This window comes from Sander vitreus, chromosome 20, assembly GCF_031162955.1.
Source record: "Sander vitreus isolate 19-12246 chromosome 20, sanVit1, whole genome shotgun sequence".
Lineage (NCBI taxonomy): Eukaryota > Metazoa > Chordata > Actinopteri > Perciformes > Percidae > Sander > Sander vitreus.
In genome coordinates this window covers 17,876,195-17,893,424 of record NC_135874.1, presented here as the reverse complement: position 1 = coordinate 17,893,424, position 17,230 = coordinate 17,876,195, and the positions used below count along the sequence as shown (strand labels likewise).

Below are 17,230 nucleotides of genomic sequence, written 5' to 3'. Positions count from 1 at the left end.
ATAGACATCCGGTCAAAACTTTCAGAATAAAAAGTAGCCTGTGCGGTATGCCGACAGGATTCAGTTAAGTCAGTCAAGTAGGCCTAAACATAAAAATAGAGTCCACAAAATGAATTAAATAAGTTTGCTAACGTTACATAACGTACCCAGAAGACACGTACACAAGCTTAATTAACATTTAGTAGTATGGCTAAACTAACGTTAATCACAGAAAAACTCATTTAACATCTCAAATTAAACACAAATGAACACAAAGCTATTATAAAGTACAGAACACGCTCCAACGAAGGTAGGCTATGTGGTTACAAGATGTTAATATTCGCTTATTGGTCACATCTATAGGCCTCTAACTAGCAACAGGTCATTAAAATGAAATAACTGCTGCTGGAGGAATGACATATATCAAAGTAGATATATCCAAATATGTTCCATTACACATTCATACTCAAAGGGGTTTCTATGGTCAGCGTTTTATTTTAAAGGCAGTTTTGTCTGATTTCCGGTCTTAATGTGCCCGCCGTTTTCTGGCTTGTAGCTGTTTGTGATGCTGAATGCAGCCAGTGGTTGTGGGCCGTCCTCCCACACTCCCCATCCCATCAGCTGGATCTGACCTCGGGCTATAGTCCCTGCTGGCGGAAAATTAACTTGGGTCCCTTATTCTCCGAGTCAGTCAACATTTTTTGACAGTAAGACACAATGTCCAAACCATCAGGGTGCATGGGTCTGACTGCCCACAAGAGCCTTGTAGGGAATTAGAACATGATCCCAATTTTTTAGTTTTACATTAGACTTTTAGTTCTCTACAATCTAGACCAGTTCTCTTTATTTTTCTCAGTGGAATTTCATATCTTTACTTATAACTAAATCCAAAAGTGTCCTTAGAATGATCAGAATCCAAGATCCAGACACAATCTGATTCTGAACACACCCAGGCTTCATCATTCCTCTATTAGTCCAGTCATTTTATGAAAAAAGGTTGAAGAAATTGCAACAGAAGCAAACTCAACTGATTTTGTATCCTCAATATGTCCTGGGTAAGGAAAAAAAGCCCCAAAGAATCCCATTAGGGGAAAGTTTCGAAAAAGACCCAAATATAGCCTATTCATACGCCTATTCATTCTTTTTCTCACGTGAATAGGATAACAATTTTAACCTTTAGATATCACCATGAAAATTTCCGAGTTGATTATTTACACCAAGACAAACAAAAAATGTATTACAAGTTTTTTTTAAATTGTTTGTTAACATGGGCAAGCATTGCATAATATAATTACGTATGTGCTAATTTGCATAAATACCACAACAGATCTAAACATTGGGTATAGCCAGGTGAAAATGTCTTGTTGAATCTTGTTGACATCTTACAGTAAAAGACTTAATGTTAAGATCTGAATGGAACCCATTTAGGCTACCCATGAGCATTAATACATAGAGGCAGGAAGAAGTACTTTAAACCAGCCTTTATTAATTATTATTGCAGAGATGGGGTTTGGGGCTGGGTCCGTGGGACTGTTTCTGGGGGATAAGTCTGAGGGATGAACAGGAGACAAGGGTAAAGAGAATGCAGAAGACAAAAGGTAGGTCCTGTTTAGATCTGTTGTGGTATTTATGCAAATTAGCACACATGTAATTAGATTATGCACCGTTTGCTGATCTTAACAAACAATTTCAAAAAACTTGTAATACATTTTTTGTTTGTCGTCATGTAAGTAATCAACTCAGTAATTTTTATGGTGATATCTAAAGATTAAAAATGTTACCCTATTCACGTGAGAAAAAGAATGAATAGGCGTATGAATAGGCTATATTTGGGTCTTTTTCGAAACTTTCCCCTAATGGGATTCTTTGGGGCTTTTCTTTCCTTACCCAGGACATATTTAGGATACAAAATCAGTTGAGTTTACTTCTGTTGCAATTTGTTCAAGATTGACCCCCATTTTGGCTTAAAATGACTGGACTATATGATTCTACTACATGGCTTTAGGAGTTTATTGATAGACAGAGGGGATGAGAGGGCATACGGCAACATGTAGCATATACATGACCAAGTAATAATAATTCAGTAATTTCTTAATTATCTTGAATTTAAGAGTCAAAATGAGCCTAAATGTTCCTGTGACTAAAAACACTAAAAGAACACACAAGATAAGCAAGTTGAGATGAAGCAACAGATATAGCATGGTTATTGTGGCTTTTAATTAATTCGCTTTTTATAATTATTATTTTATCACTATTTGGTGTATGCATATAGTTATGAATTTAGAAAACCTTTACTGTCAGAATGACAATACGGCATATTGTTTGGATCTCTGGATATTTTGTTAAGAATGTGTAGTACAGTGACCTGAGGCTATTTAGCTTGCTAGAGTTTCACTACCTCCGAGAAAAGCATAGCTATACGGTAGTTGTATTGTCGTGCTGCTTTAGGTCCCCTGAGCCAAAGATGTTTTGTTTATCCAGAGGAAAATGCGGCTTCTATCAGGGAGAACACTGAGAAACAAGCAGCATTGGTACTACTAAGTTACAACACCAAATAATATGCAGGATATATAGCCTACTGTAGCTGCATTTCCAGCATGTCAAAGTGAAAATAATGGCTACACATGAGACTGCTTTGTTTAAATGGAGCAACAAAAACTATTGACCAAATATCATGCACTCATCAAAGTCCACAACTCTCTTGCTGAGCTAGTTGGACAGGATCATGTTGGAATCAAGCTCCCAATTCTTAAAAGTCAAAGTCAACACGATTTCCATTTATTGTTCTGTATACATTTATACATAACAAGGGATTTCTGATTGCTATGGTTTTAAGCACAAAATTACCCTTAGTCTACTGGTCCTGCTACGGAACCTTTTACCGTATGGACCTCTAGGGTGTGTCGTGATTATAAGATTTAGATTATGTTTGTCCAAGGTATCCTGAAATGAGGTCATTACAAATTATCCAATGGGCAGGACGTAATGTGGCCATAACACAGCTGTTCAGGATGAACATCTTTTTGCACACACCCTATAGTAAACGTTTGCAAATTACATAGAGCTTTTGCATAACCTTTAATTTACCTATTATATATATATATATATATATATATATATATATATATATATATATATATATATATATATATATATATATATATATATATATATATATATATGAGATGAACTGGTGTTTTTGTTTTCCGGTCTGTGGTTTAGTGATAACTTGGCCCCTGTTGTAGCATTTCCTGTAGGCAGTGGGATCTATGTGGGATCTATGCAGACAGGACATGTTCCTGATTCTGCATCACTATAGATCCCACTGCCTACAGGAAATGCTACAACAGGGGCCGAGTTATCACTAAACCACAGACCGGAAAACAAAAACACCAGTTCATCTCTCTTTTGGAAGTTTCATTAGAGTTATTAAATGAAAATAGTATACATTTCATCGCAAGGACCCTTGTGTGAGATACTAGATGTTGACATGCTTTTTGGGCTAGACTGGCTAGCTGTTTGTTCACCACTGCTGTGTAGTGATAACAGCGGTGGGAAAAAAAGGTGCTTTGATCAAAACAGCTGTGTTGTTCCTTCCTTCAAATCGAAGCAATATTGTTATTAGTATTCAACTAAGCATTCCTCGTCTTACAGGTGATCCCCTGGTCCCCTCAAGAGTCCATGGATCCCAGTTTGGACACCACAGTGGCCTACAACCTGAACCTATCCCAAATCAATCAATAATCATAACTCTTATAGCTACAACTAAAAAAACTCAAATGAAACACAAATAAAATGGTCCTGGGTGAAAATGTCTGAACAGTAGATTTTTCTGTTTACATTTTACAATTGATACAAGGCGTTGTCAGGTTTAGTTAAGTAAAAACAGACTACACCATGATTCAAATGCAAACAAAGGTGGAGCCTGGATCATCATTTATGTCTATGGCCTGGATGCTCCAAATAAAAACAAAGGTGTAAATTGTTGTAATATTTCCTGTAGAACTAGAACTTGACTGATCCATCGCCAGGCTGCTGTTATAAGATGATATTGGCTTACCACAGATATATAAGAATTGGCGTTTATGTTGGCAGTTTTGCAATAATTACATGTATGCAAAATAGCCTACTGAAAGCCTAGGTCATTTTTAGAGACAGTGCTGCTGTTACATAATTTGTCCACCAGAGAGCACTCTGCATTGCCTATAACATTTCACAACTATTTAATTTGAGGATCCTTAGCAAATATGTGTTATTGTAAATGGGTTCATGAGAGAAAAAAAGCCTATAAAGGCCAATACATAGTCCTTTTTACTCCCAATTATAATTGTTTGTTAACAACTTCAAAAATCAACAGCATCATGATGCTAAAAATTATTTTTTTTAATACATTTGAGACGACTGGTTCAGAAACACAATGCAGATCTACAAAATCAAAAGATTTGACCTTTAATGGCAGAGATAAAACCATTTCACACCTGGACCAAATTTGAAGCAGCCCACAAAGACAATACAAATAAGTTAAAACGAGTTAAAACGGTTAAGACTTACAAAACCTTTTTTCGATATAAATGCTATGGTAAATGCTCAAAATCTCAAAAATGCTCAAATGTATTTAAACAACAGCAACAGCAACTGAGCAGCAGAACAGCAGAATAGAAACTATATTTCCCAGGTTGCAGTGCACTTCCTAGTTTAAAGGTCGAAGACGGTTAACGCATGCTGGCTGGAACGGGAACAACAACAAACCGCTGAATTAGTCAAATGTTAACATTGCGTTTACATTTCTTATTTTTCTGTGTTGGTACCGTTGCTCGTTATTGACAGAAATGTCCGGAAAGGCCAAGGATATCCTACAGATGGACCTGTATGGTTTACTTGGTGTTGAAAGCACTGCTACAACAAAAGAGGTGTGTAAATAAGCTAGCTGTCAAGCTAGTTAGCTAGATAACTAATAGTGTAGCTAACCATGCCTTTACTTTACAGGCTGGGGGATGTTGTGTTGGCAGATCATTTATCCGAGTGTTAGCTACCGTTAAATGTTAAAGCAGCTGTGTTTGCACAAGGAGAGACTGTAAGTAACTTAATGTTATGTGTCATTTTGCTTGCAAACAGGAGGCTAACTCTATTAGCTTGCTACCATGGAGCTTATAAGAGTGTGTGTGTGTTTGTATCGTGTATGCGTGTATAATAGCCACCAAGTATTTTTCTCTGTAAGGAAAAAACGCCAGGTAAGTAAAGCGAGGACTGACATTCTAGGTCCAGTGAGAACCCAGGTAGCAAAAGACAGAAACACCGGTTGTCTGAATCGCAAAGGTGTGATACACCGAAAAGGCCACTTGGTAGCGACGTTGCATAAATCTTCTAGGGCTGCAACTCATTTTAATGATCACTTAATCTGCCAGTTATTTTCCCCGAATAACTGACTGATTAATCGTTTGGTTTATGAAATGTCAAATTAAGTGAAAAATGGCAGTCAAAATTTTGCATATCAAATTGCTTGATTTGTATGACCAATAGTCCAAAACAAAACCCTAAGATATTCCACTCAAATAATGTAAAACTGAGAAGAGCAGCGGACGATCACAATGGAGAAGCTAGGAAATTGAATGTGCATTTTTCTTTAAAATATTACTTAAAACAATTAATGGCTTATCACAATGATAGTCAATAACTTTTCTGTTGATCGCCTAATCTTTTAATAGACTAATTGTTTCAGCTCTAATGAATTCAAAATAGTATGGATGTGAAATACATTTTTGGTTTTGAGTATCCCACCTCCAATGTATATTCTTTATCTAAAACTAAACCAACGTATCTGATTGCATATAAGCTTTTAGTGTTAATATGATTACATCTGATTAGGCCTGGAAAATGATGTAATACTATGGACAGCCTATTTACAAAAGGTTACATCTGTTTGCTCACCTCTGCAGACAGAATTTTGTGCCTGCATGGATTTTAAATCAACTCCTTTACATTTCATTTCCCAGCCCAGAGCGGTTCACCATGATGTTATGTCCTGAATCCTGCCTTTTCCCTACCACCACCTCTCCTCACAGTTTCCAGCATGTAGAATCCACAAGCCCGAAGGGAAATTAAAATTGCGGCCAAAACGAGGGAAGAAGTTAATTTCTTAATTGGATTTCCAAATCCTCTCCTCCCCAGAGGATTATCCTAGAGGAAGTTAGCAGTTGTGGCTTGGGTAGAATTGAGACTCCAACATTTAGACGGCTGGTTCTGTGAGGTCTATTGATGTTCAAGAGTGATAGTGAGGGTTTGTGTGTGTGTTTAGTGCATTGAGTCTGGGGGGCTCAAAAATCAATCAAATGTGTGAAGACAGATGTCACCAGCTGGGCTACTTGCCTCAGTTGTTTTACCCGCTGCTCCACCACCACTATCCGGCATGTTGTTTATCACAGAAAGAGGGAAGAAGCTCATCCCAGAGCCTGTTTATGTGGGCTAAGCCACATATGTCCTGCATCTCCTCCTGGTTCTATTTAGCATCTCTTTCTCTTATCACTGCTGTTGACCTTCTTTTGAGCTTGGCTGATAAATGCTGGGGGAAATGGCATGTCACAATCTATGATTTAAGGACTATGGATGACTGGGATTTGCTTTATCCTTATAGTGCTGAGGATGACTAGCCACCATTTAACAAGTTATGCACATGCGTATCAGCAGGGCTTGAGTAATAACTACCTTGTGTGTGTTTTACGTATCACAGATTGCTTGGTGAGACAGTGTCAACAGTCAAGACCGCTCAACATTTCTTGTAGTGTATTCAGCTACTTAAATTGTAGTGTACCTGTTGCGGTGTATACAGTAACTACATGCCTGCATGATTTACTTCTGACAGAGCATCCAATGACAGGTCAGGTGATTGCATTACATTCTAAAATTGCTTTTCCAGTGTAAGCAAAATTATTATTGCACCCCAAGGTGCACTGGGGTACATCATCAGTGATGCAACCTGGGGTCGCCAGGTGTTTCAGGTCGTTTCATCGCCTGGGCAACTTATGTTCAATGCATTGATCTGACAAACCTCTTGACATGTGATGTAAACCTGAATAACAGATTTGTTAGTTTTCCATTTCAATTAGCTTGGAATCATTAATTTGGTCAACAGTATTTATAAAAAAAAAAACACAAAATGATGTCATCATGAATCAAGATGAGAAGATTAACTTTTAATGGAAAAGTATCAAGATTCTTGATACCTTTCCATTAAAAGTTAATATAGGATAATACTGAATGAATGCAGAGTTTGACTCAAGGGTTGACTGTCAGGTTCACAAGCACATGGAAAGTTAATCACAGTCTCGCTGTTTCTCTTTGTTACATCCAGTTTTTCTTCTTACTTTTTGCCCTCCTTTTCTCAGTGTAGTCATGTCCTCATTGCCCCTGTCCTTGCTCCTCTTCTTCCTTTGTGCCTGTTATTATTTTCCTCCAGTTGATAATGTCCTGTAAATAGCAGAGCGTTGTAATTAAAGAGGATGGACCCATTGGCAGATGAGGCAGCTAATCAGCCACTCAGGCTAGGGGCCCTACCAGGGCTGTGTCGAGGCTGCACTAGGACCAGTTTGTCAACTATAATTGGCACCAAAGACTGGTGTAATGAGGAAAAGATGTGGGCATGCAGTTAAGACTGTGGCAGGCAGGGATTAGGGAGGCACAGAGTCTGTTTTCCGCCAGGCACTAACCATTAGGCTACTGTTGGCCTGCTGCTGCATGATCTTTCTTTGATTCCTTGGTTCCTCCTTCTGCAAACTGTAGCGTGGGAAATGGTTAGCATTTCTGCAGCTCAGTTTGAGACAAGAAAAAAGGCATGTGTCAGTCCAGTTTGCTCATCTCTAAGCACAAGGGACAGCGGTTGGTTTCAGCCCAGGAGTTCTTATGGTTTTCTCTTCACATGGTCTTACTCATAATGGATTCAGGAGCCAATCCTAAAAGGTCATGGTGAACTGCACACAGATAATTGCGACAGTAATTGACTGGATTAGTCCTGATGGAAGATGCCACTCGATCTGAGAGCTCTTATCCACACATGTGCTAACCTCTTAAAAAGTTGGCATGCGTTGGCTTCTACTTTGTAGGACCAAAGGGCTTCAGGGTCTTCCAGCATCAATTAAGGCTTGCGTGTTACAGCATTGATGGGAGTAATCATGTATTATTTAACAAAACAGCACTGGAGGCGCAGTAGAGATGAGATGTCTTAAAGGATGCTAGAGAGAGAAAAGGAAAAGCAAGAAACAGGAGTTGGAGAGAAAAAAGCAGGTAGGATAACTCAAATGTAGAGACGTATGTGTGTTAACTAGATCTTTAACTGAACTAAGACAAAGGACAGCATCAATGATGACAGGTTATACTTGTCAAACAGCTTAGCTGTGAGGTAATGTAGTGCACACTGACAAAATATAATGCAGACTTGTTCACTTTGATGGACCACACACCACATTTTGTTCAACTGTACCTGTATACGAATGACAATACATTTGAACTTGAGTTTGACTTTTCATTTCCTTTTTTTTTGTACTTTATCAAAAATAGAAAATTGGACAGAGCTATGTTAGCAAGCAAAGACAAAAGAAAAGGGAGAAACAGACAGGAGGAGGATGAAAAGGGGAAGTAGGCTTAGGCCAACAGTAACCATATTTGTTTGGCTACAGTCCACAGCCCTGTGTGTCAGTCTAGATCTGTAGGAAGGCTCTGTGTGCCAAGCAGCAAGACTTAATATCTCTCAATGATGACTAGTATCTTGGAACCCTCTCAAGGATCCAAGTTCTCATTAACTATTGGAACTACAACCAGAAAAAAAAATGATGTTGACCAAGAGAGAGAAGAAAAGACTTGTGACATTTAGGAGCTGTCTGAGCCACGATAAGCTCCAGAGGGTTCACTGGAGGCTCGTTGCTTTCATGTAGTCATGTGGCGTCTTAGCTCTTGTGTCTTGGACAATGGGCATCCAGCCTAAGTTGACTGTCATGGAGACTCATTGGAGTTGCTGTTAAAAAGGCTTGGACACTGATGGATTACACCATTCTGCTTTGTTTTCCCCCCAGTAAAGTCTGCTCTGTAGGTTTTGGCGCGTATTCTACAGATACAGTTGTGCAAAACAACCCACAGGGAAACATTGACTATGCCAGAGGACAAGGCGTCAGATACAACTGTTTCCCAGGCATGAAGAAAGGAGCTCCCATATTCTGTGGCCCGTAGCATACTGGCAGAAGATTTCGATTATGTTTAAAAAATAAACAAACATGCAGAATGTTGGCATGGCTGATAAAGACTGGTGAGAAAGTGTATGTCAGTGTGTGTGCTTGTGTCTGAGTTTAGATATACGGGGGATTTCTATGCCAAGTCCTTAGCATGCAATGCATGAGTGTGTGTTTTTGAGGTTGTGGGCCGCACTCTTCAGCCCCCTCTGGTCTCCACCAAAAGTTTTCCTGCGTCCCTTCTTTCTCCAGAGCAGAGATCTAATGAAAACCACCTTGTCATTAACTGGTACCTAGAAGGACCAATGAATGGTTAACATTCCAATCAGTGACCCAGAGTTAAAAAATCAGCTATAACTAAAACCTCATATGACATTACAATACTCCAAAGTATTGTTTAGTTTTTCCACTCTGGTTCTCTGAACCCCCCAAAAGTTTTGGCTACCTGCCTAAGATATTAATGGCGGCCTTCTCAGATTTGTTACGGACAATGGCACTCTGTTCGTGTATGTTATTGTAAGATTTTTTTTATTTTTTAAGTTTGAATAAAAATGGACTAATACTAGGTTGCAACTCAGGCACACTGGGCAGTGGGCCTGAAAATAGTTATGAATTATTGTGCGGGTAATTCACTGTGGAGTATGTCCGAGGTGGTTGGATTCCATTAACGTGTCGTAAGGACACGAAGCAGAGGATCAGCTCAGGTGTTGATTTGATCCAAACAATACAATCGCAGATTTTTTTTTATTTGAACGCAGACCTCATTTCACCCCCAGTGCTTTCATGTCAGACTGTTACCATTTGTGCCATTATTTCAGTGGGACCATCATTTTTTTTTTTTTTTTTCAGACTTTGGTTTTCTGGGCCAAGGCTGACAGGATAAAGATAATTGGTACAAAGAGTAAGAATCTAACTTTCACATGGCCAAAATCTTTGCTTAAGTGGATAAATTGTTCCTTTTGTGTCCTAATCAACATGATCCACTCTACATAACTATAGGGGTTCTTCTGTTTTTCTCCTAGATCAAGAAAGCTTATCGACAGAAAGCCTTGACATGCCATCCAGACAAGAACCCAGACAACCCAAAAGCAGGTGAGTTAGCCAGCAAATATATATTGTTCTTAAAGTATATTATTTCTTTTCTTGGTTGTCAAGCAATTCTGTTACATTCTTGTCTTTTCATAGTTAATATTTAATAATAAGCTATTGCACTGTTCAATCCCTGCACTGTTCACTTTGTACTACCACCATTGCACACTCTACCATAGCACCTTATCATGGTCATTGCATCACGTGGTCAGACCTTTTGTAATCACTTCACAAATTGTTAACTCTTTGAATTTCTGTGAGTGATTTTTATGTATGTGAAAGAAATGTGTGTTTGTTGTGTTATGGTTGTCTAAGCGACTGGATGCCTAAAATTTCCCTTGGGATGAATACAGACCTCTGTCAGTCACCTAGTAGAACTGGAACAAGAATTTATTATTTGTTTTAGTCAATGTCTGCATTGTTTTCTGAAGAATTAGGGTTAATTGTCTGACTGAACGGCCATCAAGCTCCAGAACCAAAAATAAATGCTCTAGAGTAGCGCTCTCAGCAAGTTGTACCCTGCCAGACAGCCGAGCCACAGCACTCTGTAGGGAAATCTAACTAGCGCCTGTCTCCCGTCGACTTTCTAGCCAGACAGAACCAGCCAAAGACCAGCAGCACCATCATCACCACCACCAGTGTTTCCACACTCCATCTTCTTTGGCTTAAGTCCTTCCACGGCCTGCTGCCAACCAGCGTGTCAACAATTAGACCAGGAAATCTCATTGTAGCTTTTTATCGGAAGGGGGGGAAAGGCACCTTGGACAAAAGACTGGTCATAAGGCATATTTTCAAGTGAGGTTTATGTGGTTGCTGGATGGTTCAGACAATTCCTGATTATGTCAGGAAAAAAAACTGGGAAATTGGTGGGGTTGAGAGGGATAATACAAAAGCAGGGGGTCGGTTTTCCCAGAAATGGAAAAGAAGTGGTTTGGAGGGCCTCAACACTTGAACCCGCACATGTACAGACTTTGCCTCTATCGCACGAGAGCGGAGCAAGTCTTGGGATTTGCTGCTCCTCAGGGAAAGGTTGTATGCATGGAAGGGGTGACTTGGGGGTCATGATTCCTCACTAACTGAAGACGCCCCCTCACTTTCCTCAACCCCCCATGTTGTGACACTCTGAGCTGCCTAGAGGGCATGGCAGGTCTCCCCCCCCAGTTGGATTTCATTCCAGCCCATTATATGCGTTTAGGTAACATGACCGCCTCTGCTGGCAGCATGATCTCCAGAGCCTCCTGTTAGTGTGCACTGCCAGTCCCCACAGGGAGTAACAGTATCGGTCCGTTAGGCTTCCCATCAGTGAATGATTAAGCCTGGCTAGTATAGTGCAGTAGTGTGGCGGTTGTGTGATGAAGAGTGGGATTGTGGTCTGTGTGTGTGTGTGTGTGTGTGTGTGTGTTAGATGACAACTGGGGAGGTGGGCTTTTGCATGGTAGTGGTGATTGCGGCAGTGGCCCCTTGAGGTGCTGTAATGGATAATAGATGGAGAAGCCAAGGGTTTGTGTGGGAATGCACGTCTGTGTCATCAGAGGAAACGGGTTTCGTGAGATCTTTGGCACCTTTTTAAAGCATAAAATGTCTGTCTCAGGCCTGTGTCCCAGCTTCAGCTTAAAGATATGATGAGCACACAAGGCCTTTTTTAGATGTCATGTTCCCTTTACTCTATTCATGTCACATCACCTTCTACTGTATCTCTTGTGTATAAGGTGCCAAATTGACAAAAATTACCAGTTATATATTATTATTATATTTTAGCCACTTTTTTTTGTTTTTAAAGCAAAAATAAAAGTAAAATAAATAAAAAGTGTTTGTGTGTGTATCCAGTAGCAGAATGTTCATAGTTTTTGCTTCTCTTGTCCCTTTCTTCTAGTGGAGCTCTTCCACCAGTTGTCCCAGGCTCTGGAGGTGCTAACTGATGCTGCTGCCAAGGTAAGACGACTGATGCCTCTCAACCTGTCAAGTGCTGATACACACTCACACAGAGACATGATTCATCCTGGTGTCTTAATACTGTTTTTAGGCTGCCTATGACAAGATTTGCACTGCCAAGAAACAGGCAGAAGAAAGAACCAGGAAGCTAGATGATAAGAGAAAAAAAATTAAGCTTGGTGAGTACTTTTCCAAATTGTACAGCATCTCAAGGCTCTTGATGTACGGATTTTAGTGTTTTTGTATTGGTATTGTAAATAGTAATATTAAAATCAGTTTTTTTTTGTCATACATATTCCAGGATAAAAAATTTTAAAGTGCTGGGGACTGCTGCATTGAGTGTCTAGTGTAGAATTAAACAAGAGCAGCTGTTAGAAAATAATCAATTTATTTAGCACAGTTTTGTTTGTTTTCTTGTGGAAAAGAGATACAGACTTGTGTGTGTCTTTGACAGACTTGGAGGCCAGAGAGCAACAAGCAGAAGCTCAGAGTCAGGAAGAGGTGCAAAACACTAGAACGCTTGAAGAAGAGGTAAGAGAATTTATAGAAAACCATATGAGAGATGATACTGCACCAAACGTTGCCTGGAGAGGATGTCGAAAATACAAGATACAAATTTCACTATACTACTGGCCTCAGCAGTGATCTGAGAAGAAGGTATTTCAGTGCATCCAGGAAACTCTGAAGCACACCCAGGTGCTTTTATTCTGGTTTTCGTCAAATACTCCCTTCTAAATGAGTTGAAATCTTCCAAAGTCTTGGGTCAGGAACAAAGGCTCTTTCTGAGAGAGGCTTTCTCTCACTGCCATATCATAATTATCAGTAAACCCATTAGGTGATATTGCATGACTTGATGCACTTTGTTCAGATAGCCAATGATAAATACAAATGTTGCGCGTGCTTCCAAGGTGCGTCATGGCATGTGCTCAGTGTGCTTAATGCATGTAGAAATGTGGCCAGAGGTGGAGGAGGTAACCAGTAGGTGGCACTGTTCCATTTCTGTCTCATCTCAAGGGGTTATTTTTGAACTGAAGAAACGAGGTGGTCGGAACACTCCTGGAAACACAGAATAGCAGAAAGGGTGTCTTGGATGTGAGAGTCATACGTACATCAGTGCTTAATGAAGAGCTTAATGAAATGCATACTTTGCTGTCAAAACCAGTATGTCTGTTTTGTGTACATTATTGTATTGTGTGTCTGTTTCTACCAGATAGCCCGTTTGAGAGAGGAGGGATCCAGGCAGCTTGAGGAGGAACAGAGGCTCATCAGAGATCAGATCCAGAGAGAGAGAGAAGAACAGCAGTTGCAAACAGGAGTCTACAGTATGTCCATACCAAGATTAACCTAGTACAGTCTGTTCCAGTCCATGTTTACCAAACCAGTTCAGTGCAGTCCTGTTCTACCTGGATAAATCCAGTTTGATCCAGGGAAGTCCTCTGGTGAACTTCTGTTTCCCAACTGTCGTACTGTCAGTCCAATCACAGCAGTCACTAGGTTCCTTGTGGTTCACCAAATATTATGCACATAAAAACAATAACTGAATGTATTTTTGAATTAAAGATTTGCACTTTGAAGAGGTCTATTTTAGTTTCTTGGCAGAAAGACAACTTGGCAAGATAACATAGGAATGCCAAGCATCATGCATGCATGTACGTACACCACACACACACACACACACACACACACACACACACACACACACACACACACACAGTTATCTATCAAACTTTTAACCTCTTGATAATACTGTTGCTTTAAAGCTTCAGTGTCTCCATTCTGGAGACATGACAAAAGTAAGAGTCTTGTAAAATAAGACTATAGAAGTTTGGGTATTTAAAGAAAGTACTGGTTCTTGGCCTGAGACTTAGACCCCTTTTTGTGGCTGAACAATTACTCATGCATAGTCAGCACATCTTTTGAGTCTTTCTTCCATTTGCACGCAGTCAGGCCTCCCCAGCCCTCCCCTGGATCCACGCTCTGTCTGTTTCATCTCGAGATGCACTCAATGGATCATCAGACTGTAGCAAGAGCCATACATTTACCATCTGACAGCCAAATATTGCTGTCCATCTGCATGAGTTGACTGCTATTTTGAGTGATACATTTCATTCCTTAACAAAACAATTGTTTTCTTGTCTTTTCACTTCACTGTCCCATCTCCCCTCCCTCATGTTTTTTCCCCCTCAGACTCAGGATTGGAGAGATGTTCCAAGAGCAATGTGACCCCCAAATTGAAGGTAAGGCTTGCACCTAGGAGGTGTTTAATCAGGGGACGAGACTAGGAAGAGAGGTCAGGATGAGGGTTGCAGTTCTTGGAGAGTAACACAGGGAGATGGAAAAGAGGAACTGCTCCATCTGAGTGAAAGTGCCGGCTGAATCTCTGCGGGGATTTTGATAGAACCTTAGACATTTGTAATTAATTACTCGGAGACCACATACGCTGTCTCACCAGTAAGCGCACATTTAACGCCCATTCCTCCGGAGTAGTTCCAACGTCGTCAGGAGACCTGTAACTATGCCAAGAGAGGGCTTATTATATTTCCTCCTGGAAACTGCCCAGCCTGTGCATATTAACGGACACTGGGGATGTTAACAAATGTGTTTAGACATTAAATCTGGTTTTAAAATTTGATAGCCATCTAGTGCATTTGTGTATTCAGTTAGAAAAACAAACCGCAGCCGTAAGACTGACAGTATCACGGGTCACATTGAAGGACATGGGAACATTACTGCATAAATATATCTGAGACTGGCTCTTGTCATGTTGACGTTAAAAATAAAATCCTCTGTTTAATTGCATCCATTTTTTTTTTTAATGGTCTGTCTTGTGTTGTCTCTAGACTTAAAAACAGTGTTTTTTTTATTTGATTTCTTCTGTCCAGTAAAAGTTATATCTTTAACCTGATTCAAAATGATCCTTGTATTCAAGATGAAACGCATCTCTGGGACTATTAGACATTTGATGTTCAGCAAAATTATTGACTGCGTTGTGGACATTTGCAATGACTCTGACGTCGATCATTCCTAAAAAATTAATTCCAGCGACATTTGACATTATTCCACTGATATATTCTGAGATCTAGTTTTAGTGATGCAGAAATCCGTTTGGTTCCACTAATATCTTTCCTATCTGTATATTTATTTAAACTAGGAGCAAGTTGTGGGCTGAAACTGCAGACATCACATCATGCAAATACTTTTTAACATCTTATTCGAAGATTAATGGGTAAGAAGGTTATCAGTGGGTACAGGAGACTGCTCTTGGAAGGAGAATGTACATTGTCAACCGTAATTGTTGGTAAAAGAACGCTATGTAGACATGGAAATTCCCAGAAATCCTGTTCTCTGACAGTAAGCAGAATGTTGGAGCTGAATCAACACTTAGTGCTTGCCATTTATAATTCTACTTTAAGCAGTCAGTGTGATATATTGGCTAGACTGCTGTTCTTTCTACATGGATAGGAGAAGTTGCAAAATACTCTTTTCTAGGAGTATGGGAACTCTCTTCAGCGTTTAGTGACAGGACTCCAAGCAAGTCAAAGAATTTGATAAATTATCTTGTTTTTTGTGGAGGCTCATTGGAGCTGTTCGGCTCTTATGCAGAACATAGTTGTACTATATGGTAATTTCTAAAACAACATTTACACAGTGCAGTATGGCAAGTATCATGATTGAAAAATTGTCGCACAATCATAAGTTAACCACAGTTCAAACAAAGACACAACACATCTCACATCTTTCTGCCCATTGCAGAGTACCTTAGGTGACCTGCTTTGGATTACTTAGTCATTATTGTGTCTGGTGTCGTGCTTTTTCTAATAAGGGAAGAAGTTCCACTCTCTCGATACTTCCGGCTTCTGACCTGGTTGCAGTTCCACTCTGGTTCCATATAGGGGGCGCTCACAGGCAAGTGCAGAATGAATGGAGCTATACCCCTCAAAATCCACTTTTCTCAGGATATAATTTTTTGTCTAGTAATTTGAATGTTGCATTCGAAAGGGGAGGCTAACAAAATACACACTGCAGGGTGTTTTTTTTTAAGTGGCTTTTTTGTTCTAAAAAGCCTTTTAAAATGTCAACGACGTCATACACAAATACGGCCAGAGATACTGCTTTACGGCAAGCTCTGAGTCCCTTCCTTTTTTCTCTCGAGGCATTGACAACACAGCTGACAGGTTAGGCTCTCCCTGTTAATACACATGCTAGAAAGAGGTTTGCTAATGTTTTAAAGACCACGCAGAAATATTCACTCTGACATTCTGGTTCTGCTTTGGATGGCGTCAAGTGGGGTCTCCGGTCGTAATCAGTCCTTCACTGACCAATCAGCATTCATTAGCAGAATGCTAGCGTGATATGGGCAACAACGACTCAACCTGTAAGAAATCGAAAGGACATAAGTACTCATTCATTCAACTTTCGACCTATAATCCATGTTGAACTTGCAAAAACTACAATCAAATCTGAGATTTCTCAACGACAATCGGGCGAAAGAGACAAATTTTGCCGTCTAGCTCCACTGAGTCCCATTCATTTAGCACTGGACCGCGATCACCCCCAGTGGAACTCTGGTGGAACCGCAACCAAATTCGGTATAATGGGGCTAAATGGGGAGTGAAATGGTTCTCCGTAGACCGGCTCTGATACAGGTGAGTCACCATGTATTTCATGGTCCAGGGTATTATGTTAATTTTCACCCATTTTAGCAGTCCGGCACCCTCAGTATGAATGGAAATTAACTGCAGGACTCACAGGTGGTGCCAGGGTGATGTTCCAAGAGTTTAACAGTGTCTCGCTCCCGTAGCTCTTTTCTGTTCTGATGGTTATAATTTGTGTCATCATAGCCAAGCCTACCTGGCATGCTTTGTCTCCTCATCAGTCTAATCAGTTGTATTCTTCTTTCTCATTTCAGTTAAAGTGGAAGTGTAAAAAAGATGACGAGATGAATGGAGGCTACTCTCAAGACATTCTTTTCAGACTTCTACAAAAGGTACACATCCTAAAAATCAAATCATTGT

General features: G+C 40.0%; 1 protein-coding gene across 2 annotated transcripts in view; it reads left to right on the top strand.

The window, feature by feature from the left end:
* Positions 1–4,681: 4,681 nt before the first annotated feature.
* dnajc17 (DnaJ (Hsp40) homolog, subfamily C, member 17) overlaps positions 4,682–17,230 on the top strand; it is a 34,394-nt gene continuing 21,845 nt past the window's right edge. For both annotated transcript variants that reach the window (XM_078278158.1, XM_078278159.1), the window contains exons 1-8: positions 4,682–4,889; positions 10,217–10,286; positions 12,157–12,215; positions 12,307–12,394; positions 12,670–12,746; positions 13,426–13,537; positions 14,403–14,452; positions 17,125–17,202. In XM_078278158.1, coding sequence (XP_078134284.1) covers positions 4,809–4,889; positions 10,217–10,286; positions 12,157–12,215; positions 12,307–12,394; positions 12,670–12,746; positions 13,426–13,537; positions 14,403–14,452; positions 17,125–17,202 — 615 coding nt within the window. In that variant the 5' untranslated portion in view covers positions 4,682–4,808. The remainder of the gene's footprint in view (positions 4,890–10,216; positions 10,287–12,156; positions 12,216–12,306; positions 12,395–12,669; positions 12,747–13,425; positions 13,538–14,402; positions 14,453–17,124; positions 17,203–17,230) is intronic.